This window comes from Syngnathus acus, chromosome 17, assembly GCF_901709675.1.
Source record: "Syngnathus acus chromosome 17, fSynAcu1.2, whole genome shotgun sequence".
Classification (NCBI taxonomy): Eukaryota; Metazoa; Chordata; class Actinopteri; order Syngnathiformes; family Syngnathidae; genus Syngnathus; species Syngnathus acus.
Window position 1 is genome coordinate 2,587,912 of NC_051102.1, and position 27,331 is coordinate 2,615,242.

The 27,331-nt window shown below is 41.4% G+C and overlaps 4 protein-coding genes across 7 annotated transcripts in view; all 4 read right to left on the minus strand.

The window, feature by feature from the left end:
* Positions 1-8,805, minus strand: part of dpp9 (dipeptidyl-peptidase 9) — an 11,098-nt gene extending 2,293 nt beyond the window's left edge. The window contains exons 1-17 of one of the 3 annotated variants that reach the window (XM_037275328.1): positions 8,649-8,805; positions 6,722-6,803; positions 5,276-5,514; positions 4,951-5,063; positions 4,249-4,422; positions 3,957-4,125; positions 3,530-3,640; positions 3,285-3,413; positions 3,134-3,195; positions 2,955-3,055; positions 2,095-2,272; positions 1,500-1,659; positions 1,334-1,413; positions 1,010-1,162; positions 789-924; positions 232-377; positions 1-137 (exon numbers count right to left, since the gene is read on the minus strand). The exon at positions 1-137 is cut by the window's left edge and continues 10 nt beyond it. In XM_037275328.1, the coding sequence (XP_037131223.1) occupies positions 1-137; positions 232-377; positions 789-924; positions 1,010-1,162; positions 1,334-1,413; positions 1,500-1,659; positions 2,095-2,272; positions 2,955-3,055; positions 3,134-3,195; positions 3,285-3,413; positions 3,530-3,640; positions 3,957-4,125; positions 4,249-4,422; positions 4,951-5,063; positions 5,276-5,514; positions 6,722-6,777 (2,144 nt within the window). In that variant the 5' untranslated portion in view covers positions 6,778-6,803; positions 8,649-8,805. Of the gene's footprint in view, positions 138-231; positions 378-788; positions 925-1,009; positions 1,163-1,333; positions 1,414-1,499; positions 1,660-2,094; positions 2,273-2,954; positions 3,056-3,133; positions 3,196-3,284; positions 3,414-3,529; positions 3,641-3,956; positions 4,129-4,248; positions 4,423-4,950; positions 5,064-5,275; positions 5,515-6,721; positions 6,804-8,648 lie in introns of all 3 variants that reach the window. The other 2 variants (XM_037275327.1, XM_037275329.1) reach the window with 2 other exon arrangements.
* A 455-nt stretch (positions 8,806-9,260) lies between these two features.
* On the minus strand, positions 9,261-11,009 carry rps15 (ribosomal protein S15). Its single transcript, XM_037275445.1, has 4 exons — positions 10,908-11,009; positions 10,480-10,565; positions 9,575-9,809; positions 9,261-9,428 (listed from the first exon to the last, which is right to left on the minus strand). Exons 1-4 carry the CDS (start codon positions 10,908-10,910, stop codon positions 9,315-9,317), a joined length of 438 nt encoding a protein of 145 aa, XP_037131340.1. The 5' UTR covers positions 10,911-11,009; the 3' UTR covers positions 9,261-9,314.
* Positions 11,010-11,653: 644 nt separating this feature from the next.
* Positions 11,654-17,616, minus strand: cnn2 (calponin 2). The gene is made up of 7 exons (XM_037275429.1): positions 17,459-17,616; positions 15,216-15,337; positions 15,072-15,138; positions 14,451-14,588; positions 14,219-14,335; positions 13,627-13,773; positions 11,654-13,005 (listed from the first exon to the last, which is right to left on the minus strand). The coding sequence occupies exons 1-7, from the start codon at positions 17,510-17,512 to the stop codon at positions 12,706-12,708; spliced, it is 945 nt and encodes a 314-aa protein (XP_037131324.1). The 5' UTR covers positions 17,513-17,616; the 3' UTR covers positions 11,654-12,705.
* Positions 17,617-19,965: 2,349 nt separating this feature from the next.
* On the minus strand, positions 19,966-26,681 carry crsp7 (cofactor required for Sp1 transcriptional activation, subunit 7). 2 transcript variants are annotated; one of them, XM_037275371.1, is made up of 4 exons: positions 25,846-26,681; positions 25,519-25,702; positions 24,372-24,446; positions 19,966-23,474 (listed from the first exon to the last, which is right to left on the minus strand). In XM_037275371.1, exons 2-4 carry the CDS (start codon positions 25,588-25,590, stop codon positions 21,813-21,815), a joined length of 1,809 nt encoding a protein of 602 aa, XP_037131266.1. In that variant the 5' UTR covers positions 25,591-25,702; positions 25,846-26,681; the 3' UTR covers positions 19,966-21,812. The 2 variants fall into 2 exon arrangements, with proteins under 2 accessions (XP_037131266.1, XP_037131265.1); XM_037275370.1 differs by having other exon boundaries at positions 25,519-26,681.
* Between the last annotated feature and the right edge of the window lie 650 nt (positions 26,682-27,331).

A 27,331-nucleotide genomic window follows, 5' to 3' on the forward strand; every position in this document is an offset into this window, starting at 1 on the left:
TTAAGAGCGCCTTCAAATTCAAGGCCCCTCTGACAAGACCCCCTCCCATCAATGACAACTACAGCATAGCCCAATGAGGCCAGCGTGTTCAGGCGGAGGTACTTCATCCCCTTGAAGGAGTTGTTGACCAACTGCATCTGAGAAAACAAAGACACGACAGCAGATTTACAGTAAGGACACAAGTGAGTGCGTGACGGCATGGCCCAACAAAGAACGCTTCTAGACACAAACCTGTGGGCCTCCATACACAAAGAGCACAGTCGGATGCTTCCTGCCGGGCTGCAGGTTGTGAGGCTTGTAAACCATGCCGTAAAGCCGGAAGCCAGACTTGCTGGGAAAGTCAAAAATCTCAGGCGGGTTGTAATCTCCTGGGCAACCTGACAGACACACAAATGCACCGTCAAACGTCTGTTTTTGCTTCTGTAGTTGCGCCAGTGAATTACACAAACATCAACTTTGACATAAAGCACTCAATATGGTCAAAATCGTTTGCTGGGCGCTTATGAGACTAAAAATAGCTTTTCATAGTCCTTGATATAATCAACTACACTTTGCCCCAGTTGTAGTGATTGCTTTGAAATTTAAGTGACGAACGAGTAGGCGACCTTCACACTTAACCAGACAGCTACTGAAGAAAATGTGTGAATATATGAGTCTGCCTACTGAGCACACCACCAAACCGCAAGCATGAAATATTTACATATTTATTAGATATTAAATCATAAAATAAGTGGAAAAGGTCAAGTTTCTGAAACAGGGTGACTAAGTTGAAAGAAGCTATTATTTACCTGGCGACTCCATCATGCTGGCCCAGACTTCGGGTGCGGTGTGAAAGGAGTCACCTTCTGAGCTGGTCAATTTGTAGACGTGAACACAGGGAGGTGTACTCACATTACTGTAGTGGCTGACAAAAAAGTCAAAGTTCTGCCAAACGAGAGAGGAGATACAGCGGAGGAAGTCAAGTAGGCAGCAACAAAAAACTCGTTTCATAATAACAATAATATCTCACTTGACTAACGGAGCAGCTATGAGAAAAGCCAGGCTTGGTTAGTCTGACCACATCCCCTGGTGAGTCATAGCTGACCACATACAGGTGATGCTCCAGTGGAGTGTCTCTCGTGCCTTGGAAATACACCAACTTTGTAATCTCATTTACCCAGATCTAATAAAGAGGGAAAACGTGGTAAACTCGAATCAGACTCCAAATTAAAATGGAACAAAAATTGCAGCCATAGTGGATTATTTTTAGGAGAAAGTTGGATGGGTTCAGTCAATCAGACATGTGAAATCGTATTTGTATGTATCAAACCAAGATGTATGTAGATTATCTTACCTTTGACCCATGCCTGGCAAGCACTTCCCATTCTCCGCTGGTCAACGCAACTTCCTCCTTGATCGTACATTTAAATTGTCCTATTCATTGAAAAAAACAACTCTTCAATAAAAGTTCCTGGCTTAACAATGAGCAAACACAGAAGCATGTTATCACTCATCCTCACCTTCTATGTGCTGGTAATCCTCTGTCCATTTGGCGCAACTAGGTTGTAACAGGGATGTGATTTTATACAGATGACTGTAACCTGTTTTAGTCTCATTAATCCAAATGAAACTAAACTCTTCATCTGACGTTTGAATAAATGAATAAAATGTATCATGGACCTGAAAAAAAGATACACAAATGGTTCATTTACAGACATGGTCAAATTTCAACAACAATCAAAGATAATAAAAAACAAAACAAAAGAATCAAGTGGGCACTTTAGCACTTTAACAGATGTTTCTGGAAAAACTCACAATGCTACTATTAGGTCTAAAATCATGAATTCAATCAAATTAATCAACTAGTCACAGATATTAGTGCAGAAAGTGAAACTTGTGACCCCTAGTGGACAACAACAATACTTTCATCTCACATGCACATTTTGTAGTTAAACGCTGAATAAATTGTTATGCCAATTACTTGACTAATTGGTGGGATAACTGATAGATAATTGATTCTAAAAATATTCATCTCTTTACTTGTCCTACTTTTGTTCTGTCTAAAAAAAAAAACCTCACACACAGAAGGTAAATAAAAATACATAAAGGACGTACATTAATCCAGATGTCGGTGGTCTCTTCATAGACTATATATGGTTGTGCGTTAGCAGGGACTCCTTCCAGACTGGCCTGCCTCTGAGCTGGATCATCTGAAACCGGGATGAAGAGAGAAGGAGGGAGCAGGACGAGCTGCAGTTTTCTCTGACTGCGGTCCAGCAAAACTGCCCAGCCACTAGGACGAAGGAGGATATACCGTTAGGACTTCATTATAATCAAAGTGTTTGTTCTAATATTTTGTGTCATTGTTTTTCCCAATGTTGTAGAGAAAAAAGATCTTCTTCATTTATTTCAGTTGTTTACTTAAAGAAGTGCAAGAATGTTGCTAAACACAAAAAATATATATTTTGCAGAAGGACCATTCCTGGCTGATTTCTATTAAATTACTTTGATTACTTCTTGTGTAACACTATAATTCCTTAAGATTAAAGGGTTTTGTTAGTTGCAGGCTATCATCATCAGTCATGCAAAATCGTGAAATATAGTTTCACTTTTTGAAATCAATTACCAAAATAATTCGTTTTCCATGATTATCTAATCACCACGACCAATATTAAAATACAACAATACCTAAAAACTATATTTAATATGATTGGAAGCCACTAACATTATGCAGTCTGAATACATTGTGCTTAACTAAAATAATTGGAATAACTGCACTTAAATGTTTCCATAAAAACGTCATAAAAATGGTTCGTAAATCATTTTTTTTGCAATTAACAGTTCTGAAGCTTGAATGTATTTAATTTAAAAGTTAAAACAACTGAACTGTACTTAGGTAGTGATTCTTTCACATACCACTAGAGAAAGCCAGCGTACCACACTGAATCTCTTGATATAACAAAATCAACACCTACTATTTGCCGTCACTTGTCCATCCTACCCTGGCGATGTATTCTGTCCCTGGAAATAAGGAGGTGAAGGGGACGACCAGCTCTTTATCTTGCATGCTCACAATCTGCAGATACAAACATATACACATTAGAAGTGCGTGGTGATGATGACATTGAAGAGAAGAGAACAACAACTGACTCACTCTGCCTTGATGGTCTGTCTTGATCTCTGCAAGTTTGAGTGTGGCCTGGGGATTTTTGCTACCTAAAAATCCCAAAGTAAAAAGTTCAGTTAAGGAGCACTCTATACAGTTTGGTGGTGTACTCCAAAGTTGTGTATATGACTGCAAGAACCTGTGCGGGGGTATCTGTAAGCATCTGCTTTGCGCTCTTCCAGGGCTGGAGATGGCACATGAATAATTTCTACCTCCGTCTCATCTACCTCCTCATAAAGTAGATACACTGTTTTCACTCCACTCGAATCTAGCAGGAAGAAAAAAATAACACATTGGACATGTGCAACTTTTAAAGATAATATAAAAAATCCAAAGATTAGCAACAAAAGACAAATGTTGCTGTCTGAACTTGACAGCGCTGACCTTCCTCTGCTGAGGGATTCCACCAGTAGCCAGTAAAACGATCAAACTCTTCTTGGATGACAAATGTTGCTACACCTGCTGACTTGGGGTCTTCTTTGACGTTATCCACACCTGGAGTTAGGAAAAGGGGAAATTAAGATTAGGATGATTGACACCTAAACAAGACCCTACATAAACACAAGCTGATCAGAAGAGAACTGACCAAGACTTGCGTGTCCAAACTAAGAAAATTAGATTTAAATGAGTTAAATTTGAATCAAGAGTGGGAATAAAAGTAAACACCCAAGACCTTGGTTTCACCGGATCATAACAAATTCTCTCAAACGCGTGTGAAAATGTGTTCCATGACGAAAATGCTGAAGTGTCAAAACCCGTGCACTCGCAAATAAGAGTCATGCTGCGAACAAAAATAAATGTAATTGTCCACCTTTGTGACAGTAGGTGAGTCTCTTTTCCTCTCCAGTCTTAATGTTAGCTATCCACAGGTCATTATTGTTGATGAACGCTATGAAGTCGGGGTTTCCCGGGCAGATCTTTGGATCCATCCGGGTGCCTGAGGACTGGGTCTTGATCTCAACAGGCTTTACAGGTGCGGACTGCTAAAACCAAAAGACAGGAAAAGAAGTGGGATATTTGAATGTGGAGAAGAACACCATTTCTGAATATCTTACAGGATAAATGAATTAAGGAAGATGTCAAACAGAATAACATCTACTCACAATGAGGCCATTGTTGCCTCCGTCGCGACAGTAAAACAGACTATTGCTAGCCTGGAAGAGGAACAGGCCCGTCTGTGTGTGGTAGTCATAAGAGGTGATTCCAAATGCGCCGAGGCGTTTACGCTCCCTCAGCAGTTCTTCCTCTCGTGAGTAGGCTCCTTGGTGTGGCGTCGCCTTCAAGCAACAGCATATGCTCAATTAATATCAACACAAAGACAGATTCCAAGTTGATATAAAATGCTCATGTTCAAATGGCAGTTTTTTTTTGTGATTAATATAATTGAGACGACTGGGGTTGTCACCATTGGATTTTTTTCCCACAATCGATTACAGTATTCTATCGATTAATCGATAGAATCGATTAAGTGGATCAAATGTTTCATTCAACTGTAGCACAAAACCATTTCTCCCGATTACTGTTTATCGACCAATTATTGTTGCTTATGTGAGGGATTGATGCTGTACTCAACAACCTTTTTGACACTGGTTCAACGGGTTCAGTCCTTGTTTTCCAAAGTAAAAGCAAATGTTTGCAAACTCCCCTGCGCACCAGATACAAACATTATGCAGATTATAGTGGTGCCTTGAGATACAAGTGAGAGTCTTAAGAGTCTGTGAGTGGCCATAGAACGAATTATACTCATAATCATCATATCAGAATTGCTACCAATGCTACACAAACCAAGTTTAGTAGAAATTCACCTGGAAATGATCAAGCATTTGCTTCCACGACAAAACTAAGAGTGCCTCTTTGCGGATCTTCTTTGGGATTTCTGAGTAGAGCAACGAGTTCTCTCTGCTTCCGTAAGGCATTCCTGACAAAATACACAGAAAAAGATACTAAGGCCCTTTCAACTCAAAACAGAGACGAGGGGAATTTTAATGATGCGATTGTTTTCATGTCATGAGTTCATATTTGTGCTGCACAGGGAGAGAGAAGATGACTTGGGGTCAATAAGTTAAAAATAAAAACAGCACAAGGGAGCAATTGAAAGAAAGCACAACTTAAAAACGTTATGAAACCAACCGAGGTAATATAACCGGTGGGAATGGGGAGCGTTGTCATCCTTCTTCTGCACGAACTGGAAGTCATGTGGAGCCTTGTTGGCAATCATGCCCGAGTACTTCCTGCTACAATGGATGATGTCACGGAGTCCTTCCCACGAGTGTTTCTCCACAAAGAACTGAGAGGGCACGTCCTCCATCTCCACCACCTCTGTGCTGTCCGATAGGTCGTCCACAGCCGTCATTTTAACTGTAACACAGCTGAACGTTCAAAATGACGCATTCAGGATTAGTGAGGCCCAAACTAATTTGAACTCACTTGCTCTTTGTAATCAATCTCCTCCATATTTTGGTCCTGGGTGAAACTATCACCACCGTGAAATCTCTCGTCATTATTCTTGGCATTGAGTAGTCTATGTAATAGATGTTTAATTTCTTGCATATTGAGCAGTCAGACCCTTTTCATATACAGTGGAGCCTCGGTTTTCGAACACAATCCGTTCCAGAAGCCTGTTCGAGAAGTGAATCGTTCGAATTCCGAATATTTTCCCATTACAAATAATGGAAAAAAAATTAATCCGTTCCAAGCCCCCAAAAAAAACCAACGCTTTTTTAAGCCTTTTTTCATTTGCGCATTTTTGCCCAATTGCGCAACTGCAGCGCACCGCCGAACGCGCAACTGCACCGCGCTGGTGACAGAGCGGTCGCTAAAATTTAGAAAATATTTTTAAAGTCCTAATGTACTTTCCAAAATTTAAATGGAACTCAGTGCGCAGGGAGCTTAATTTGGTCCGATCGCGCATCCGCAGCGCGCCAGGCGCTCAGTGTCGCATTGCTTTAGGAGCGTCTTTGTGTTTTAGGATGGCTTTACTGCTCCCACTTGCTTCCTTTGGAGGCATGATTAGAGTTGATGCAATCCTCAGAGTTACGAGAACGTAATAACGAACGGAGTCACTTGGCATGCGGGTCCTCTCGGCTCATCTCGCGAGGTTCGACAACCGAATTTCGTCCGACATCCGAAGCAAAGAAATCTCGAATTTTTTGTTCGAATACCGATTTGTTCGAGAACCGGGACGTTCGAAAACCGAGGCTCCACTGTATAATAAAATCTATTTATTGTTTACAATTTACATTTTATTTTGTTTGACTCCTGGGAAATATTCACTAGGGATGGGCGAGTACAGATAACAAGTGTTAGTATCAGACCAACAGCGGCCTGATTTCAAGGTATTGAGGCTCGCAAAAGCAGCCGATATCAGTCACTAATACTAGTCACTGGCGCACCCTTGTGGCTTTACTACTATTCAGAAGCAAATATCATACATGGCTAACGAAGTGCTTTTCTAAATGATCTACATTGTTAAACACCAAAAAATTGGAGTGCTTGCCTTTGGAGGTTCCACTGTAACTACATCAATTAGATGTTAACTAGTTGTTAATTAGCATGAGTAAAAATGAGACACTATACCTTTTCCAGATACCCTCTTTAGTCTCGCAAATCTTGACCTTCTTGACTCTATGCATTCACCGGTCAACGCGCCTCCCGAAGCCTGCAAAATGTGAACAGCAGGTACAGCTGTGAAATTCCTCAAATAGTATTCACAATCACACAATTGTCTGCTTTTTTTTTTTTCAAGGAGATAAGTCAAACTTTTAAAAATAGCGTGTTTTTCCCCCTGTTTCTTTCTGCTGCATAAGTCCAAAGAACATGCCGCGAACAAAAATTAAAAGCACAAAGTAAAGCCTTCACCAAGTTGTTCTGCATCACAGTGGATCAGAAGCAGTAAATATTGTGACTAAAAGTCATTTTCAAATATGGTTATCTAGGGTGAGGCTACAATATTTGTCTTCAGCTTTGCTAGAAGCAAAGTACACTGTCCAGGCAATTCTCTGCATTCCTTTCTTCATAATCTGAGTTGGCAAAGGAATTAGTGAGAGAAAAACTGAAGAAAACATGTACTGAATACTCTGGAGGAGAAGTGCATTAGCAAGTGCTAGCAAGGTGGTTCTCAAAGTGTGATACACAAAAGAAATGTGCAAACTGTACATAATAAAATAAAAATAATTACATAATTGTTTAACCCAGGACAAAATATTTATACTGTTGTATTTAAATTTCTAATACAATACATGTGTAGTTAATGCTTTAACTGTCTGTTTCAAACATTTATTTAGATATATTTTTGCATAACTTGTGCATGCATTGCATAGTCATTATTTAAATATATTTTCTTGTATATGTTCAAATTGTATGTTTTGTTCAAGCATATTATTTTTATACCATCAATATTAAATCCACTATCACATGGCTGCAGTTCAAAGAGATTCATTCTGCAACATGCCATAATAGGTAAGTGACAGAAAGTGCAATTGCGGTGTCCTGTAACCACTAGTTAATGATGTAAACCAAAACAGTGCAGCTCAGCCTCTGTCTAACAAAAGTCATGGCTGAGAATATGCTTTTGGGGCTATGTCAAACTAATTTCACATTCAGGGGGTGTTTCATAACAAAATTGTTCTCAACGTCTTTAAAGGTGGGTAGGAAAATAAGGATCCCAGGGTCACAACAGTCGAGATCGATTGATTGTTTACCTATGTTTGTTGGACATTATGAAGAATATTAAAAATCACTGTGCTGGGTTATGACAGTCCCTTCAATTGTGATGGGGTAATTTCAATATGTGCTATACCCAACATCAAATTACTCAGATTCTTTAATAAAACCGGTGAACAACCAAATGTTGATTGCGCTGTCACCCGATGTCTATAAAAGGACCAAACGAATGAATGTACAACCTTCGCCTTTGTACGATGTATACATGCACTATAACTTCACAACTTCTGATCAAATCACTTTCTTACGATGTGACAGAGAATATTATGGTTAATATGAATGACAATAAACGTGAACAAGAAACGGCAACCATCATTATTATAAACGTCCGATTTTATTTTTCTTTACATAGAACGAAATATTTGTAGTCAAAGTGTCAAACCACTACTGGCGGCACTAAATTGCAGCAATATTGCTAATTTGAAGGGTCTGTCGAGCAAAGATCTTTGTTCTCTGGTTTTATTTACTGACACATCGGGAGAACACCGGTCAATTCAGATCCCAGTGTTGAACATTAGGCACGGGAAACAATCAGATTTAATCTGGCAGCGGTTGGTAAAACCGCAATTTGGTTTTAAAACGGAGAAGAGAGTGAATCTCTGTTCCTTTTAATTTGACAGCGCCGTTCTCTTCTGTTATTTGCGCTACGAAGCTATCTTGCTAACGATTGCTTTAGCCCCAAGCTAGATGGCCGATTGCTAATGCTAGCGGGTTCGGGTTTGCATTTTAAAAAAACGTACACCGTCTGTTATTAAACAAACCATAAAATGAAATTACTTACCAAACCACCTACTGTTTGTTATGCAGAGTAGGAGGCTTTACCAGCTTGTTGTCAATATTTTAAACCAGCTAAAGGTTGTGGCCATTGCCCAAAGTGGCCACACAAAATTGTAGCTTGCTTTCAGAGTGGAAATGGGGCGGAACCAAGGGTGGGAATGGCACCGTACACACCCGAGACACTTTCAGGAAGGCACTTTGCCACTCCCGATGGGTCATCATTGTCGGCGTTACTAATCTCACTCGTGACTCTTCATTCTGTAGCTTCGCCGTGGCGCAACACCGTTTAGACGTCAGTTGAATAAATGTTCAGCGGCATTTAAAAAAGGCATTGGGTGTAACAGCAAAATTGGTCGTTAGTTGTAGCAGCTTACCACTCAGTCCGATCAATTGAATATTCAAAATGTGAGACAGTATGCAACTGAATGACACCACGGAATAACAGTGCTTCAATTTGTGCACGTTTAACACGTCAGACAGTATGCAAAACATCTTGTTTGTTCCCAAGCATCTTTTTAAGGATATTTCTCAAGACAGATTTAGGAGGAATTCTCATTAAAAAAAACAGGAAATCAATGAACATGTCAAACATCATGGATTAAAAAGTCAAGCAGTCAAGTTTTATGGAGTACCCATTTTTGTTTTTATTTATACAAAGTGTACAGCCATTTTACTTCAGAGGGATGAAACGGGAAGAGTGTGTGGCTCCAATACCGGGACGACCGTGCTTGACTGGCTTGTAGGTGATGGAGAACTCACCCAAGTAGTGGCCACACATCTCAGGCTATGGGCACAGAAAGCTTTATTTAGTAATGTGGCAAATGTCATATCAATGAACGTTTGCACAATACAATGTCATAAAACTAAACAAAGTTTAGACCACGCAACCAGTTCCACGCATTTGCCTACTGCTGGTTGCCAAAAACTCACCTTGATTTCAACCTGGTTGAAGGTCTTTCCGTTGTAGACACCAACCATGGAGCCGACCATCTCGGGCAGGATGACCATGTCTCTCAGATGGGTCTTCACCACCTCTGGCTTCTCCATGGGTGGAGCTTCCTTCTTGGCCTTGCGCAGACGCTTCAGGAGGGACTGCTGCTTACGGCGCAAGCCGCGGTTCAGCCTCCTTCGCTGGCGGGCGCAGTACAGCTGCATCAGCTGCTCACTACACAGGCAAAGAGATTTTGACTTACCATTTGTGCTTGCATTTTTTTTTTTTTAAATATTAATTTACATGGTCCTGCAAGTCATTGGCAAACCATTGTACTACTTGTCAAGATTATGTCCTGTAGTGTTTGTTGTCAAATGTCAACAGAAGAGAATAAGCGACAAAAAGCCGCAGTCATTATCTTAGTTTTTTTTGGCATGTGTTAGCAAAAAAAGAGTCAAATTTTAAACAGCTACTACCGGCCAGGCCCTAGTATTGACAACCATAATGCAAAACCCATGCTGTGATTTACACTGTGTTGTTTACACTGCATGAGGCCACTCGACTTGTGTACTTCGTAATAGTTTGAACACTTCAACTGAGAATAGCCATAAAAAACAGCTTGATGCAAGAAATTAGCCTCTTTTGTTGAGCTGTCAAATTGTTGCTTGTCATGATGTAAGCAGAGTTTGCTGACATTGTCTAGTGCTATTTGTTTTTTCCAAATCTCAATACAAATAAAATCCAGCGAGGGAAGCCTCATTTCATGGAAGCTTATCTATTCTTTCTTTCCAAGGAGGAAATCATGCGGACACAGTTGGTCCAAAGGCTAAAATTGCAGCCGTGACACAAATCAAAACAAGCGCAAAATAAATAAAGAAAAAAGTCTTTGCAGTGTCCAACTTACTAGGACATGTCCAGAAGCTGATCCAGATCAACACCCCTGTAGGTGAATTTCCTGAATGTACGCTTCTTCTTGATCTCTGCATCCGCCTGGAAAGGCAAACGGATGTATTAAAAATTTAGACATACAAGAAAATAATACAAGTAGCCGTTTTATTTATAGATTAAAGTAAGGCGGAAATGAAACGTAAACTCAATGCGGATACATTAGTTACAAACGATCGCAGCTAGCATTTAGCCTAGCACGGCCCGTCACGTAACCAAAGAGCCAGTGAACACATTTCACCAATATGAATTATCAACATTTAGGACTAGGGGGTTGTCAACAGTATCAAACAATCGAACGCTACATTCGTTTGTCCCCAACATTGTCAGAAGAAGCCAGATTCATTCAGATGGATTTTAGAAATTTAGCGGTGAGTTAGCACCTACCATCTTGCCGAGAGTTCCGGGGAAAGGGAGGCGTGAAATCTCGTTCGTCCTGATATCGCGCGATGTCAGTCACATCCGGCCCTTTTTTTATGGTGGCTAGACCAGCAGGTGACAGCAAAGCTCTATAAACAAAGTTGGCATGGCAACGAATGTGCAATTTATTTATTTTTTCCCCCTTCTTTATCGAGAATATATGTCTCTATCAATAGATGCAATAGAACTTTAATGGGTACACATTTTACATAGTGAGTTTCATACACTAATGGCTGCACTGTATTGCAGTTATTTTTACTGTTGATAATATTGTACTTTCAACTCGGCATTTATTATCAAAATGTTGCTGTGGCATCAGTAGACTAAAATTTTGCCATAAGCCAATAAGCATTTCATGATCTGATTTTTCCATCGTTTAATGTCTTTAATTGTACCTGAAGGATGCTGTTTGTTTGTACCTTGTCAATTCTGCATTATTACAAGTGTATTTCCACATTAGATGAATAATTTATATATTTATCAAATAAGACGTGTAGCATAAAATTAAGTGGTGATGACTAAAAAAAGTAATTTGAATTTTGTCAAAGTGAGAACACATTTTGCTGTTTTCCAGTACAACTGTAACGTAGGATGCAACGACAACAAAAATGACTCGCGAGTCACCTCTTATAAGTCTGGAAACCCGCCAGTTTCATGAGTCATGACTGAAGACCATTCCAATAGTGATAAATAGTACACTAAACCACACTGGATAATGAATACATATTTATTAAATTGTATCAACAAAACAACTACACTTGCTAATTTATTCGGTACACTTAGATAAAACTAAAAAGCATCACAATACAGGTCATTCAATTAACAGGAATTACAATGCATATTCTCTCAGATTTACTAAAACATTAAAAACCAATTAAGAGCTGTTGTACTTTTTTTTGTTCTAGGTGTACTTTATAAATTAGCAGGTAAGTTTATAGGTCAATTAGTTTTTCCACCGGTAACAATAACTCGAGGTAAAACAAAACAACCATTTTATACTTCAAATGTTATTCAGTACACGTTGTAGAAAAACAAGCCAGATTCAATTCACGATTGTGTATAAATAGCAGAACTGACCACTTAGTTTACACTTCAATGTAAAAGGAATGTTTCACTTGATATACAAAATATCCAGTATTCATACTTGGAATGTTCAAAAAATGTATTGATTCATATTTAATCACCACCCCCTTCTTCTGTCAAACAGGTTGGACTGGTTATACAGCCAATGAAAATGTATCCTGTACTGTAATATAAGAAAATTAAAACCGTGTGAACAGAAAACCATTTCTCTCTTGGAGAACTGATTATTGTCTGACATGACACCTGTAACATCCCTAGAATTATTATTTTTTTATGTGCAGGTGTTTTAATCTAAAGCACAGATATCCGAGAAAAATATGGTGCCTTTAAAATGTCCCTACACACAACTAAGATGTGGTAAAACACTGGTGAAAAGGAAATTTGGCACATAAAAAAAACTCCCTGGGATACAAAACTAAATACAAAGAGCCAAATTGGCTTTTGTAGTCACTTTCCAGATACAACTAAAATCACACAAATACAGTTCATTTTGATATGTGTAACAAACATGGGGTAAGAGAAACTCAAATACTATAAGGATATGACCACTATCCTTGGGATATAAAACTAAAAACATCTGCCTTAAGTATTTTTCCTTTTTTTCTTTTTTTTTGCAGGGCATGCCTCGATTTACACCATCTCTCCCCCCTTTTTAGCAAACTTCCTTCTTTCCCAACCCCCTTTAGTAATCCGTCCCATCATCCCTGTACACCTGCTCCTCCTCATGGTAACCCTGGTAACCCTCATCTTGGTAATCTGGAATGTATGCTCCGCTTGCTCCATTAGTTTCATCTGTGACTTCGCCGCCCTTGGTACAGTACTTGGCGTCATAAATCTGCCGGCCCAGGCCAAAGTTCTGGCCGCTCTGATTGGCTCCCTGGCTGTAGCCCATCTGGAGGGACATGGTGCTGTTGTCGCACTTATCCGTGGCCATTTTGTGGTCATAAATGGCGCGTCTTGTTCCCGGAGCGGTCATCCCGGCCTAGAAACAAACGCATCAGTAAGCTTCTCAACGTCATTTTTTCCATTTCCTGGATTGTGTTGCTCACTGATGACAAGTGTGCGCTTCTCCCACCGCCCCAAAAAAAGCACATCCCTTTATTCAAGACCCAACATGACATCTACAGCTCATGGCAGAGGAATGACCGCCTCAGAGCATTTTCCAATTGCAGTCTCACAATTCTCATTTTATGACATGCTGTGAATGCTGCGTCTTCTTTCCCAGTCAGTCACAAACAGAAGCACTGACCTACATTTACAAACTAACTTCTAATTCAGTGGACCAGGGTAGGACCAGGCTGGCCCGTAAATAGAAAAGAAAGGAAATTACACGTATAACTAACGCCCATTGGGGGGACAAAACTTGTTCCATCCATCTTCAACTAGCAAAACACATCCGTAGCAATCTAAACGCATTATTACATTAAATAAATCAGAATCATTAATACATTTTATTTACATGTTTTTGTGCTTAAGTTATTGGCTAAAAATTGATTCTGCTACAGATGTGGCACAGTTTATATTGCATTTTTGTAAAGCATTGATGGTTTCTATAATGATAGATTAACTTGGGGAAGTCCCCACCTACTGCATCTTCCCATACCTGGCTTGCCCCTTTGTTGGTTCCCATTTGCAGACTGATTGTAGTGTTGTCCATAGGGGGCAGCATTTGACTTTTGGGGTCATACAAATGCCTCCTGGTGCCATATGCATTCATACCTGCCTGGCTGGCACACTTGTTGGTCCCCATCTAAAAAGGACAAACAAAAATAAACATATAAGTTTACCATGAAGGTTTTTCTAAAGTTAAGTTCAATATGAGGCTTGGCTCAAAAAAAGCTGGGAACACATTTCCGCAGTGTATACACATCACCTAAACTAAAAAAATATATTATTTTTTTTCCTCTGTAAAAATGTCGGTCAGGTGTCACAGCACGTCAAGTCCAGAGAGCCCTCTTACATGCTTCTTAGCGCCTAAAGCAATGATAACAAAGAAAGCCTTAAGAAGCAATACAATGAGGAGCTCTGACAGACAAGTATGCAGTGACATGAGATCATGACGATCTGTGCTTTCACAACAGTTTCACACATACGGGGAACATTTTATAGCTTTAACGCAGCGTTGTTGAAGGAATACTATATCAGTTGTTAGTATTTTAAACAGGAAAAAAAAAAGGTTATTAAATGATTTGTACCTGGAGGCCAATAACACACTGTCCAGCCTTCATCTTCTCCTCATCAAATGTCCTCTTCTGCTTGGCTGCATATTTCACGCCAATATCGACCCGGGACTGGGCGCCGTTGGTCTTGGCCTGTCCAAAGAAAACAAGGTCACGGTGCATCATTCGGCAAGTTATCGCTTCAGTTGTGTTGGGAATTGCTTGCCAGTATGGAATGTTGTTCCAATGTCAAAATGGCAACACTTACCATACTTGCCAGCGCCAGCAGTGTGGTCTGTAACTGCGTCTTGTTGCCGTTCTCAAACACATCGTTGGCCTCAAAGGTGTCATGCGGCTTAAGGCCGTACGCTTTGATCGCCGTGATGAAGTTGGTCAAGTTCTCCAGCTAAACAAAAAATAATATAAAAAAAACAAAATCAAAGAATGAAGATTAGTGTCTAGTGTGGAAAATGTTTCTGTTTGGCACCCTTTAGATCCATGGGCGTTTCTAACCCATTTTTGGGGGGTGCTCAAGGACCCCAAATTGAATCCCGGCCAACCTAAAATTTAAGATTTGGTTCATTTTTTAATATATAATACATCCTTTCAAAACAAGCTACAGAAGTGTATTACCACATAGTACAAAAGTAAAGTATTCATTAAAATATACTAATGCAAAGTTGGTGTAACAAAATTTGAGTCACTGCCAAAATGTTGGTCCTATGACTATGAATATGCTTGGGGTGTTTTTATCCTCCTTTAAAAAAAAAAGGGAGTACCTTGTATAAAGTACAATGGTGCTCTACATAGTTCCAGGTCACAAGATGCAATTATGTAATTAACATCACCGCACTAAATTAATATAAAAATGCATCATCCACCCACTCACCTGGTGCCAGTTGTGCGACGAGTTGTTGATATTTTTCACAGAACCAGGCCGGAGTTTGTTAATAAGCCTGTGAGAGAATAAAAAAGTAGTTGAAGCGTCTCAAAAGGCGGCGACAACAAGGGAGGTTTTGTCATCTCTGCTTACTGGCACAGAATGACTCCATTTTTGAGGCCATTATGGAAGTCAGGGCCAATGTTGGCCCCGGTCAGATCCTCGATCCAGATCCTCAGCTCCTCCTCCTTCTGGAGGTCGTATTTCAGTGCAATCTGTCCAGGAAGACGGGTCAAGAGGCCATTAGAATTCCTTGGGATGTGATTTTTTTCCCCCTCTCCCTCAACTATAATTGTTTCTTGTCACCGAGTTGGTTCCCTATGTCAGGATGGTCATAAAGATGTATTTGATGCAATAAAAGTTTATTATGACTGGATATTGTGCTTCACGGTCATCTCCTCTATTCCCCTTAGCCTCAGTAACACTATGCCTAAACATAGATATGTCATTTTTTCAAGAGCTGAACATTTAAAAAAAAAAAAAATAACTGTTAATCCCCCCCCCCCCTCTTCACACACCCACCCACACAAAGACAAGAAAGGATATCCTGTTTACTAAACTGCTAAACTCACCCCAGAGTAAAAGTAGAGAGGGTGTGTACGAATGGCTTCATAGTACACAAGGTTTTGTTTTTATTGCAAGTTAAAAGCGAAACGTGTTGTGTATACATAAGGGAGCAATTCAAGGGAAGCATTATAAACATAGAACAGGTATCCTTTTCTGCTTTCCACACCCACCTCTATAGTGAAGGATAAAACAAATGGTCAATCTCCCTCAGAGAACCAAAGTAAATGAAAGCATGAGCTAGAAAATAACCACACAAGCACGTATTTTGCTGCCTAAATTACAATTTACTCACCCCCTGAGAAGAAAACAAACATTGGTTATTTTAATTACACTCAAAAAGCCCTATAGATGTGATTTCCAAAGACATGTTGAATGCCAAGAATGCAGTCTTAATAGCATTTTGATGCTGTTGGAAACTTGTCAGGAGTGGCTTTAAGACAAAAAAAAAAGCAGAAAAGGAGTATGGAGGGGGTGGAATCCTGAGACTTTACAGCGTAACTGCTACGTCATTGATGGCAGGAAATACCAAAGTCGGCGGCTATAGGCCTCCTCCCTTCAACGTTGCATGCCGTTTAAAGGTCTTTGAGTCTGTCCACATTTGGGGAGGACGCAAGATTTAGTTTCTTCAGCATGATGCAGATGGGGAGTAAAATTGGATTTCCGTTTTGGATGAAATAAGTATTTCACTATATGCATTTAATCGGAACTTCAAGGAGTATAATTGAAATTATTTAAAATTTCTATTAATACACCCCCCCAATTTTTTTCGATTCGATATCGATTGTGGCAACTAAATTGATCCAACTTATCTACTAAATCGTCTATTGATCTTTGTCATCTATAGTATTGATCCATCAACTGTATCTCGTAGACTATATCTATCCAAGGTACTGTATTGATCTCTTACCAACTATATCATTAGAGCCATCTAAAATGCCAACAGTATATGATTGGTATTATGCAGTAAGAACATATAACATATGGTGGTAAAGAAATATTATCTCCGGCATCAGCTTTGGTATTTTAAGTGGATCCGGATGGTCAGGGGGGAACTTTAGCACACTTTCTCCACACAAACGCACTATTTCACTCCAGAAGTTTCCAACAAGGAAGGTCACTTGGGAGACACATTCCACACCGGGCCTTCCTTGAAATGCGTGAGCTGAAGGAGAAAAACAAGTTGTCGAAAAGGACGGGGCTCACCGAGAAAAGTAAAGAGCAAGAACTCTGAATATGATGTGGTAGAATTGTTCATGTTTATTCCATATTTATTTAACGAATAAATAAATTGGTCAGGTCTAATGGCTGAATTGCGCGATGCGCTAATAGGAGTCACAATGCGGACGTGCAATATGCACAGAGGATCGAAAATGCTCAAAACTGACTTTAAATCTGCCACAGCGACACTTTTGCCAGAGACAACGCCCAAATGCTGCTTTGTACACACTTCTGCGCGACTGATTTTTTTTTTTTTAATTAGTTTAAGGGTACTATTTTAATAATAGATGCGTTATCAAACTGAATGCATTTTTTCCAACATAATCGCACATTTCTAGTAAGTTACGTTTTTAAGGGAATACTTTTTAATGGCGTGTAGACTTTAGTTTCCCCATCTACCTCAACTAAAGACACGCATCAAAATGGAGGCTCAGCAGACGTGCGTACCGAGAAAAGCGCAAAAAGAAAGAAGATGCGCAAAAACTTTCATGCAACTCACACTGATTTCATTTTTACAGCAAAATAAGATAAAAAGCAATCACTTTACGCACCTTGTTTCTGACTTCCGCGGTTAAGCCGTAAGCAGGACCTCTGTTGAAGCTCATTGTGAGGGTTTATTTGTCAAACCGAGTCAAAAACAAGCCGTTCGCGATTTTTAAAGTGAGGAAAATAACTTGGCCGTGGCAGGAGGTGGGACTAAATACTTCCTTTCTTTTTGACGGCCGCCAATTAGAAAGCGCTCATGGTTTCGTCCAAAGAGTAAGACAGAGCAACAAGAGCGTTCCCCATTATGCTTAGACTTTGTGGCATTTTTGGAGGACAATTTCGGGACCAACTTTCTTTAAAAAAAAAAAAAAAAAAAATTAAAAAATTAACTAAGAAAAAACGAATCATTCAATGTTTTAATGTTCTTGTTTACAAGAAATATAGCCAATTTATCATCATCATCATCATCATATAATTTGAGCCATCCAGCTCCCTTGATCTTCTCCGGTAGTTCCAAAATACTGCTGCTCGATAGTATTTTCACTGTAAAATGAAGTTACTGGAAGTGCTAGTGTCAATCTTTGCGCTAACCGTCCATGTGTGTGTGTGTGTGGGGGGGGGGGGGGGGGTCTTTGCAAAACGCCACGATACAATATTTAATCTAATAACCGCAATACAGTTAAACCTCAAAACCGTTACACGTGCAGTACACGTAACTATCTTATCTTATCACATTGTCTTTGACAATCGATCCCAAACTCCTCCTACACCCCGCCCCCTTTCCATTCGTTAGGTGCCGATTGATATGAAAAAAGTCCATATATGGAAGGAAACTTTCCGAATTCCAGAAGGGTAGGAGTGCTCCAGGGGTCCTTCCCTGCATACCAGAAAGCAGTATACCTGAATCGACCCTTTTTTGTCGCACGTTCTTGACTCACTGTTGTAAAAAAACAAGCGCGCCGAGCTACTGAGGTGACGTAATGTCGGCCCCCACATCCCACACTACCAAAGTACATTATGCTACAAAATGACATGACTACCTTCACACAAGTCCGAGCAAAAGTAACAAAGTACTTACAGTCTTACATTTGACTTATGTGGAAGTAAATACACATACTTGCGTGAAAAAAGAAACAAGACTTGTAAAAATTGAAGTACTGAACTCCTGTACTTTGAATGATAACTGATGATAACTTTGCAAACTAGGGGGAAAACGTACCAATTGTTACCTAAATTCCCTTCATTATTTTGACTATTTATTTACAACAAATGTGTATCCAGGCCAGAGGTGCAGCCCAAAAAAAACAAAACATCAAGGTGATGAGGGTGAGAATGATTTCCTGAGGAGTGGCCACAAGCACATATGCACAACCTATTCAGAAAGCAGGAAAAGGTCAATAATTAAAAAACAAAGTTTTGCCAAGCAAGGTTTTTCTCCGGGCACCGCCCCCCGTCAACATTTATTTTTAAGGGGGTTCTTACACTTGTGCTCAACCTGGGTATAAAATACTAACATTGCATTGCATACTGAACGTATCTCTTTTCATCTGTCTTTGCCAGCTACATAGAGTGTCAGGCTGAGAACAAACACTCTCTGTCTAAATGCCAGAAAGAACTTAACCTGTTCATCAACCTTTGTGCTATTGTGGTTTGTTTACCTAACCCTAACCTTAACCTCTGATGATTAAACAGGATCTGGTTTTATTTTTTTTTTATATCATGTTGCACAATTACACATCAACACGTCAATGGTTTCGCATGAGTCGAGCTTCACTAGAAACGGCCTGTTGAAATGTTTATGTGCACGCACAGCTGCTGGTGACATCATCCAGGTGTGCACAGACCTGATTCAGAGTAAACACCTGAGGGGAAAATCACGACTCATCCTGCTGAGTGTCTGTGAGAAGGCGACGTCATTGACTAATTGACTAATAGCTGGGAGTGACACACAAGCAACTTCACATTCTGACTGCTGACATTTTGGTGATGGTGAAAGTAGCCTATCGAGGTCAACTCTGAAGTTGTGAAACCGTGAGGCCCAAATACTAGTCCAGTCTCGTCCACTCTAGAAAATTCGGAGTACTAGTGGAACAACTGCTTTGTAAAATGAATAAATAAATCACTACTAATGCCACTTTTGGCCTACTCACTCACAATCGCATCTTACAACTCTTAAAGTACTCATCTAAAAGAACCCAATAGGTAACAATAAGGCACTAGTAGTGCAAGTAATGCTACTTGTAAGAGACAGCAGTTCTATTACTGCACTAAATCTGACGAGTGAGCACAAAGGGTGTACAAGTACATTTGACATCCTTGGTATTTATCCAGCTTAAGGTCATAATAGGTCAAAAGCAGCACTAGTAATAAAAAACCTTTCAGTTAGTGCAATTGTGTTACTAGCGAGGTCAAAGATCGAAGTACTAATCAAGAGACCTGATGCTGGGACCTCAAGGCTACCAATAAATGTTCAAACGGGCCAAGCGCACCCCCTTCTGGAAGAGTTTATAACGACACTTTCAGGAGAATAATGCACCTAATTCACAGAATCAATCAAATAAAAAAGCCGAGATTAAGAATTAGATCATTTTATTTGTCAAACAATTGAGAGATGTTAAACACTGAACAAAGATACCCCAGTCAAAACTCCTGAAAACATTCTTATCAACCAGTTGTAGCACTTTTATTGCCAGCTGTGGTGTGCACTTCTTCTGCCTTCCGCACTTGCACCCTCACAAAAATTCTGTGTACAAAAAAGAAAAAAGACAGAAAACAATGCATATACCAGCTTCATACTGATCACAGGATTTGGAGCTTTCTTGACAAACTACCCGGCCACGACGACAGGGCCTCACGCGTGGAAGCAAATGCAGATTTACAATTTACCAAAGGCACATTGGTAGGGAAGAATGAGCAAGTGCACTATCCAATCTGACGTCTAGTGGGATGATGGTGACGGGTGAGCGGAAAGGAAACGCAAAATCAAAAATGCATGCTCACACAAAAATGATGTGACTGACACCGGGCTCTCTTCTCTGTGTCTCCATTTTGTTTGGCTTGACAATTGAAAAATACTAACGTTGAGTGAGTTGAAGTTGGAATCTCGAAAACGGAACCATCAGTAACTGTTTGGGCATATGTTAACGTACCTCTGGAGGTTCAAAAAAATAAATAAATGGAATGGGCTCTGTATGAACTGGTGCCTTGAGATTCTATCTTCCCTGATTGAAATGACTGGAAATGGCTGTTTGAGCCACCGACACGAGACATTTTTTGCAATGTGTAATATTGTACTTTATAAAAGCATCTTGAAATATAATGTATGGAATTTGGTTTTGTCAATCATGCTGCTCCTTCTGGTGTTAGCCTGGAAGTCATGGTATACTTGGCCTTCTGTCCGAACACCTCCCCAATAAAATTACCAAATTTTAAAAGAAATGTCTGAACAATTGCTCGTACCTTAATCAACTCGTAAATTGGGAACACTCGTCTCAAGGCACCAATGTACCTAAATTAGGATACATTACAATAACTGCAAAATACAAAACTAACTTTTGTGTAATACAGGATTACTATTCCAATTAGACTTTCTTTTACACAGTTGGGAGTTTTGGTTGTTTGAAATCATCTTCTTGAGCACACTTTTTATTTCTGGGTGTTGGAGACAGTGCATTACGGTGAAGGTCTATGGAATGTTAAATCCAAATGAACTTATGGAACAGGGCAGGGGGGGGGCTCTTCGTGAAACATAAAGGTGAGACTGACAACAGTGACAACACAAAAAATGTTATGGAAGAAAAATACTTAATCAAAGTCCTGTAAAATGTACTAGCCAAAATAAATAGATGTGTACATGACAAGAACTCTATAATTTACTCTTTTATAATTCACATAAAGCTTCTGGTAACTGCCAGTATTTCAGACTCATATACTTGAACATGGCAGATGAACACCAGTATGACAGCCTGAACAGGACAGCTAAACACCAGCCCACCCTCATATTGAGCCATGTATCACAGGATTCAAAAAGGTAAAAAAAAAAAAAAGTAGTATCAACCCTGTGAGCCTAAAATATTGGTGACCTTTTCTGCTCGCAGAACTCATTCTGCCCTCTTCTGACTGCTAGTAGCTGCGCTCTGCAACGTGGGGCCTCCATCCTTCCTGTGACTTTCAGCTTGAAAAATGAACACAAAATCAGCCCTTGGTATCACAAACTCAAATATTCTTTTTAATTTCTCATCTTTTCTTTTAATACCAAAATCTCAATCACAGATAGAGGAGGAGGCACGGGAGGGATGAGGGAGTTTAGCAGGCCTGGATTTTGCAACAAACAAAATCCTATATGATCTTATCTGTGTGGGGAGACAGAAAAGAAAAAAACAACAAAAAACAGGAGTGGGTGGGGGGGGGAACGAGCCCTCAGTCGAGGCAAACGTACGGCAGGATATTCAGCTTGCTTTCATCCCCGTGAGGGTCCAACGATATGCACTCTGTCCAGTCATACCAGGTGTCCTTGGTGTCCAAACAACCATTGACGCCGGGCCAGTGCTGGTTGTGTATCCTGTCCAGGTCGTCGTCGTTGACGTCCCGACTCACGCCCGGTAAATCCAATGCCGGGCTATCAACCTGCAAAACGTGCATTTGCCTCGACTCTTTCACTTCCTGTTCTTCCCTTTTCAGATACTGGGACATGAAAAAGTGTGCGCTCGGGGCCCGCACCCCGGACGAGGTGAGCACGTTGCTCTGAAGGTTCAAGTAGGACTGGATGATTTCGTTTCTGGACAGCTCCTTCCAGTTTGTCTGGTGAAAAGGATTGGGATTGGCAACGGGGTTGGGCCCCGGCACCGTGGCCTGCGGGACACCAATTTCAGTTCTCTGCTTGGGCTCGACGGGCTCGGGAGTGGGGGCTTCCTCGGACTGAGAAGGCTCTTTATGGATGAGGGGCTTAATCTGACGAGTGACGGGGTCAAACGTTAGCCTGCGTTCTTTTAACCGTACTGGCTTAGTGGTGTCCTCTATTTTCTGGCCATCTAAGTTAACAGAATAGTCTCTAGAGCGGTACTTCCTCCTCTTACACTCCGAGGCCGAAGTCAGCGAGCCGTCCGTGTCGTCCCAGACGGCCGGGGCTGCTTCGGGCGCGGGCCGATGGAGTTCTGAATTGTTTTGCGGGCGAGGGGGCGTGGGTGAAACCGAAGGGGATTCCAGTGTCATGGATAAGTCTTGTGGGGGCCAATGGGAGGGGGCCTCTGGTGGGGTTGTCCACGGAGTTGAAGACCTATGAGAAGAGTGAGCGCTTTGAGCCAAGGGGGATGCAGGTCGGGGTAAAGGCATGGGTGAATCCCTGGGCGAAGGGCTGGAAACAGATGTTAGCATTTGTGCATATACTGCAGAGCGCTTGGTCGTGGCGTCTTGTTTTGTGCTCCTTGGACTGGTGGAAAGGCCACGGGGACTTCTGGCTTGATAATGCCCACCGCCACCGCCATCATCCATTCTTGCCTGCTGCTGCATTACAGCAACCTTGATTAAAGACGAAGTGCTCGGGAGTTTGGCCACACCGGGGGAGCTGGGCCGAGGCTTGACGGCATTGACAGGAATTCTGTTGATTTTGTCGTTGTCAAGGTGCTCTATCCGAGATCGGTCAGGGGACGGGACGACCTCCTGGTCGAGCAGGGTGTCCGGACTGGCCGCGATCCCATTGGTGGGCGGCGGCGGCGAAACAGAGTTATCGTAAGGAGATAACTTGGACATTTTTTCCGGTAAGTGTACTCCACTGTCTCTGTGTTCTGCCCGGCGCTTGCGGCTGCTTGATTTTTCAGCCTTTGGCGAATACGTGTTGTGAACGTCATTTCGGACTTTGACTTCGGGGACTCCCTTCGCCGGCAAAGAGATGTCAGGTGGCGAGGCTTCCGTCCTGCAGGGATGTGAGCTGCCATTGGTGGAACCGGGAGCGCTCGCGGCGACCGCTGGTCCAGGTTCAATTAGCTTTTGCCAGTTCCGCAAGAGCTTCTTGGCCCGCTTGGCGAGGTCTTCATCCTTGGTCTTCTTCCGTACATCGTTGATCAGCTTTCCGAGTCGGGTTTCCTAATGCAAACGTGTGTTAGGGAGAGCTTAAACGCAAGAATGCCACTTTTCCACTGCACGGCCTCATCTCTCCTCATTTCAGTTTAGAGCAATATAGTATTGCATCAGCTGGAAAAAGGCATGCTAACAAACACCAATGTAAGATGAAAAAGAGTTAATTGGCAACTTTTTTCTTAATCCAATGCATTTTTATGCTCTTCTAAAACACCAAAGGTGCCATAAGATGGAGCCCTCATGTTTATAGACATTAGGCGAGTTTTTCCAAAAGGGAGGCCGGAGGAGGGTCTGGCGGAAGAAGCTTGTTAATTGTAATGACAAACGAATCCCTGAAGACGGTGGCAATGCAGTGCATTTGGATTGGGTCTTAGCACACTTTTTGAGTTTAGAAATGTTTTATTTCTTTTAAATTAGCTTTCGTTTTTGTGTGGTGCTTTTGTAGCTTTAAAGTAATCTAAGAGCTTTAACAGTCTCAAAGACAGTCTGACAAAGACAAAAAATATTTGGTAGTTTACACAGACAAAGAAAATACATCCGGCAGGTCTTGAAAAATTAGATAAAGGGCTCTAAAACTGGCTGGCAATATTGGGGCTTCTGGATAATTGGCAGAGAATATAGGAATACATAAAACTTTGGGGAGGATGTCAATTACTCACTGTATTTCAAGAATGGAAGCTGAATTTTGAGGACGGTATCCTCAAATTTGGAGGCGCAATGCACAACTACGAGCCACCGGTGTGGAACTTGTTACCTAGAACTCTAGGCATTAAAAACCTGAAGTATGTGGTTTTACATATAGAAAAACTGTTCATAGCGAGTACAGACATGCCAAGGGGATTGGGTACTGTGCAGTGGAAAACGGGCAAAATTCGACATCCAAATAGAGTCAAATTCTCTCACCTCAAGTGCTTCTTTGGTGATAGGATACTTCTCAAGACAGGTAATCACCTCGAGTACAACCACCATATTGCATATCTGCAACAGAAAAATCATTTGCCTTGTGTGAGACGTGTAATGATCACGAGTGGGGCCAGGGTTTATGGTGAATCGAATGCCATTTATTTTCAGGATAGACAGATATCTGTGAAATCCTGAGAGAAATTTCCCCTATCCAGTTGATGGGATACAAAATAAAGATTCCCCAGATCTAAGCTTTGCATTACACAACTAATACTAAAGATAGACAGACAGATACATTGTCGCGGTGCAAACTAGCATGAGTGTAACGGGGCAAGTTAGCAACGAGCTACGGACATTAGCTTCAAAGCAAAGAGAATCGTTGAAAAGTACTCAGCAATGTGTCAACTCGGGGAAAAACTTGACTGAGGCAAACATAAAGGCGAACTTGCGTCACTGGGGCGTTTAAAACAACAGTCAATACGTCGTTTATTTAAAAGAAACAAGACAAGTCAGTTTTAGTAAGCCAAAGTCAGTGTGCGTGAACATTTACCTGCGTTAACGTTAGCCGAGGATGCTAATGCTACCGAGCTGAGTCGGAAGGCTCGCTCGCTCGTTTCCAGCTAGCTTCCCCAAGCTACGAGTTGGCTAGCCGCATCCGACACTTGTTTAACGGGGACATGTGAGCGTTTTGCGGTCGGCAGCCAACCTCTTGCCCATTTGATGTACGTGGACGACGTTTCCAAGGCGTTTAGGTTAACTGAGCGCGCGTTTATTCGTGTTATTCCGGTGTAAAGTTAAAAATGCTACTTCCCTGCTTTGGTGTTAGGTGCTAGCACGCTAACTGAGAGGGCTAACGGACTACGAGGGTTCAAGCAGGCAAGGGGGGAAAGAGAAACAGCCTCTGTTGCTAAATTAGCTTCCAAGCTGTCAACTCTGTTACCCCCAGGGAGCCTCTCCTCCCTTTTTTGACACATTCGCCATTGTCAGTGACAACCGACGACCGCGGGCCACAGATTTTCAAAGAAATGGCCACTAAATGCATACACGAGACTCGGGCGCCTTAAGTTGGGAGTTTGCCGGACTTGCATGTAAACAGGCTGTCGTTAGCAGCCCCCAGCCCCGTGATAGCCACTTTAGCTTTACTCACATTGCTCTGACTGTCGATGGCCTGCAGCAGCCGGTCCCTCATCTGCTGCGGGGTTGCCGAGACCGTTGTCATTGCCCGGAGGATGGAGGGAGGAATCCTCCAAAATGGAAACCGACAGACAATCGTGACTCAAACGCCGCCGCGGTGACTCGACTGGCGTCCGCACAGCATTTTTCTCCGTCGCCTGGAAGGTAGACAAGTCAGCCTTTTCCCCTTGCTCACATGGAGCCCCCCTCCCGAGTGGGATAATGTATGTGCTGTGTTGTGTGGAGCATAGAAGAAATGCTGCCTGCCTTGCTCGGCGCTGGGGCGACTGGCGAGACTCACTAGCAGCTGCTGGAGCTCTCAACGGCCTCGCGGTGCATGCTGGGCGCTCGCTAGCTCTGACGTCCGCGCCGCCGACGCCGAGTAAACATCCACTGCGCGTGCACTCTCACTACCCGGCCTGCCTCCTTTGTACGCCACGGTACCTGTTGCTTTTCGCCCCCACCCCCATGTGGCTTAAGCACACACTCTCTATATTTAAGTAGTTATTCGTGTAGAAATGAAGTCAGAGGTGGCAAAAGTATTCAATCTCTACTTAAGTAAAAGAGCACAGATATTTGTGGAAATAAAAAAACTGGTAGAATGAAAAGTACTCATTTGGTTCCATAAGAGGTTGCAAAAATGTATTCACACTAAGTACTTAAGAATAAGATGCCTGTATAAAAAAACAAAAAACAAAGCGACTCCACTGAAAGGAGAACTACTGATTCACCATGGCAATCATGGCTTGGCCATGGCCTCTGTACTTAGTAGAAGTACAGATAAAAAATGAGAGGCAAAGGAGAAGAAGGGATTTGATCTCTTATGAGGTGGTTAAAGTATTCACATTCTGTCCTTGTCTTGAGTAGTAATAGATAATTGTGCAAAACAAACAAACAAACACACTCGTAAATGTAGAAGTAGAGGTTCAGGTCCTTCAGAGGTGGCGAAAGACGTATTTTCATAAAAACTGCCTTGAATGTATTGTATGTAGTATTGCTCATGTACACTGTTTTCTGTGACTATCACAAGAAGAGAATCACACTCATGCACGTCAATGAGCGGGATGACTTTGGTCAGACAAGGAATGAGGACGAGTGCAATGAGGTTACATACAGCTCTTGCTAGAAGTTTTAAAATCACAAACATTCCGCTCATAAAATTCAAAATATTGAAGCTGATTGTTCCATTTGCAGCAGGCGTTTGAAGTTGACATAAGTAGAGAAGTTTACATGAACTTTGAAGAATGAATGCAGTTTGTATGACATTGAGCGATGAAAAGCTTGTTTACAAGAAGTGTGCCGGTCATGTGGTTATCATACAGTGGGAAGTGGTTTGACTTTTTTAAGCCAAATAAGACTGTCCACCCTTTTAACAAAACACGACCAACTTTATTACTGTGTACGTATAGATGGGCTTCAGAGCTTTTCAAATTTCTTACGACTGAAGCGACAAAGTTCGGAATGTAGTTAGAAATACGCTTTTTTTACGTCAGTCTCCTAGCCTGTTACATTAGAAAATGGAGTAGCACAAACGGTTCCCATTGCAATAAACTGCTGGTTTCGCTATAGCGGACGTCCCTCGCACATTTTGCTCAAAGGCTCATAGGACGTAAAAATAAGGTGGTTTAACTACCTCTCCTAAACTTGGCACAACAAAAACGAAACTATATAGAAGTTCATTGGCCAATTAAACAGGACTGACTTGAAAACCTTTTCTTTACAAGCTTTTGAGCATGTTAAACAAAAATTGAAGCCTAGTTAAATTACTGTAATCAAAAGGATTAACT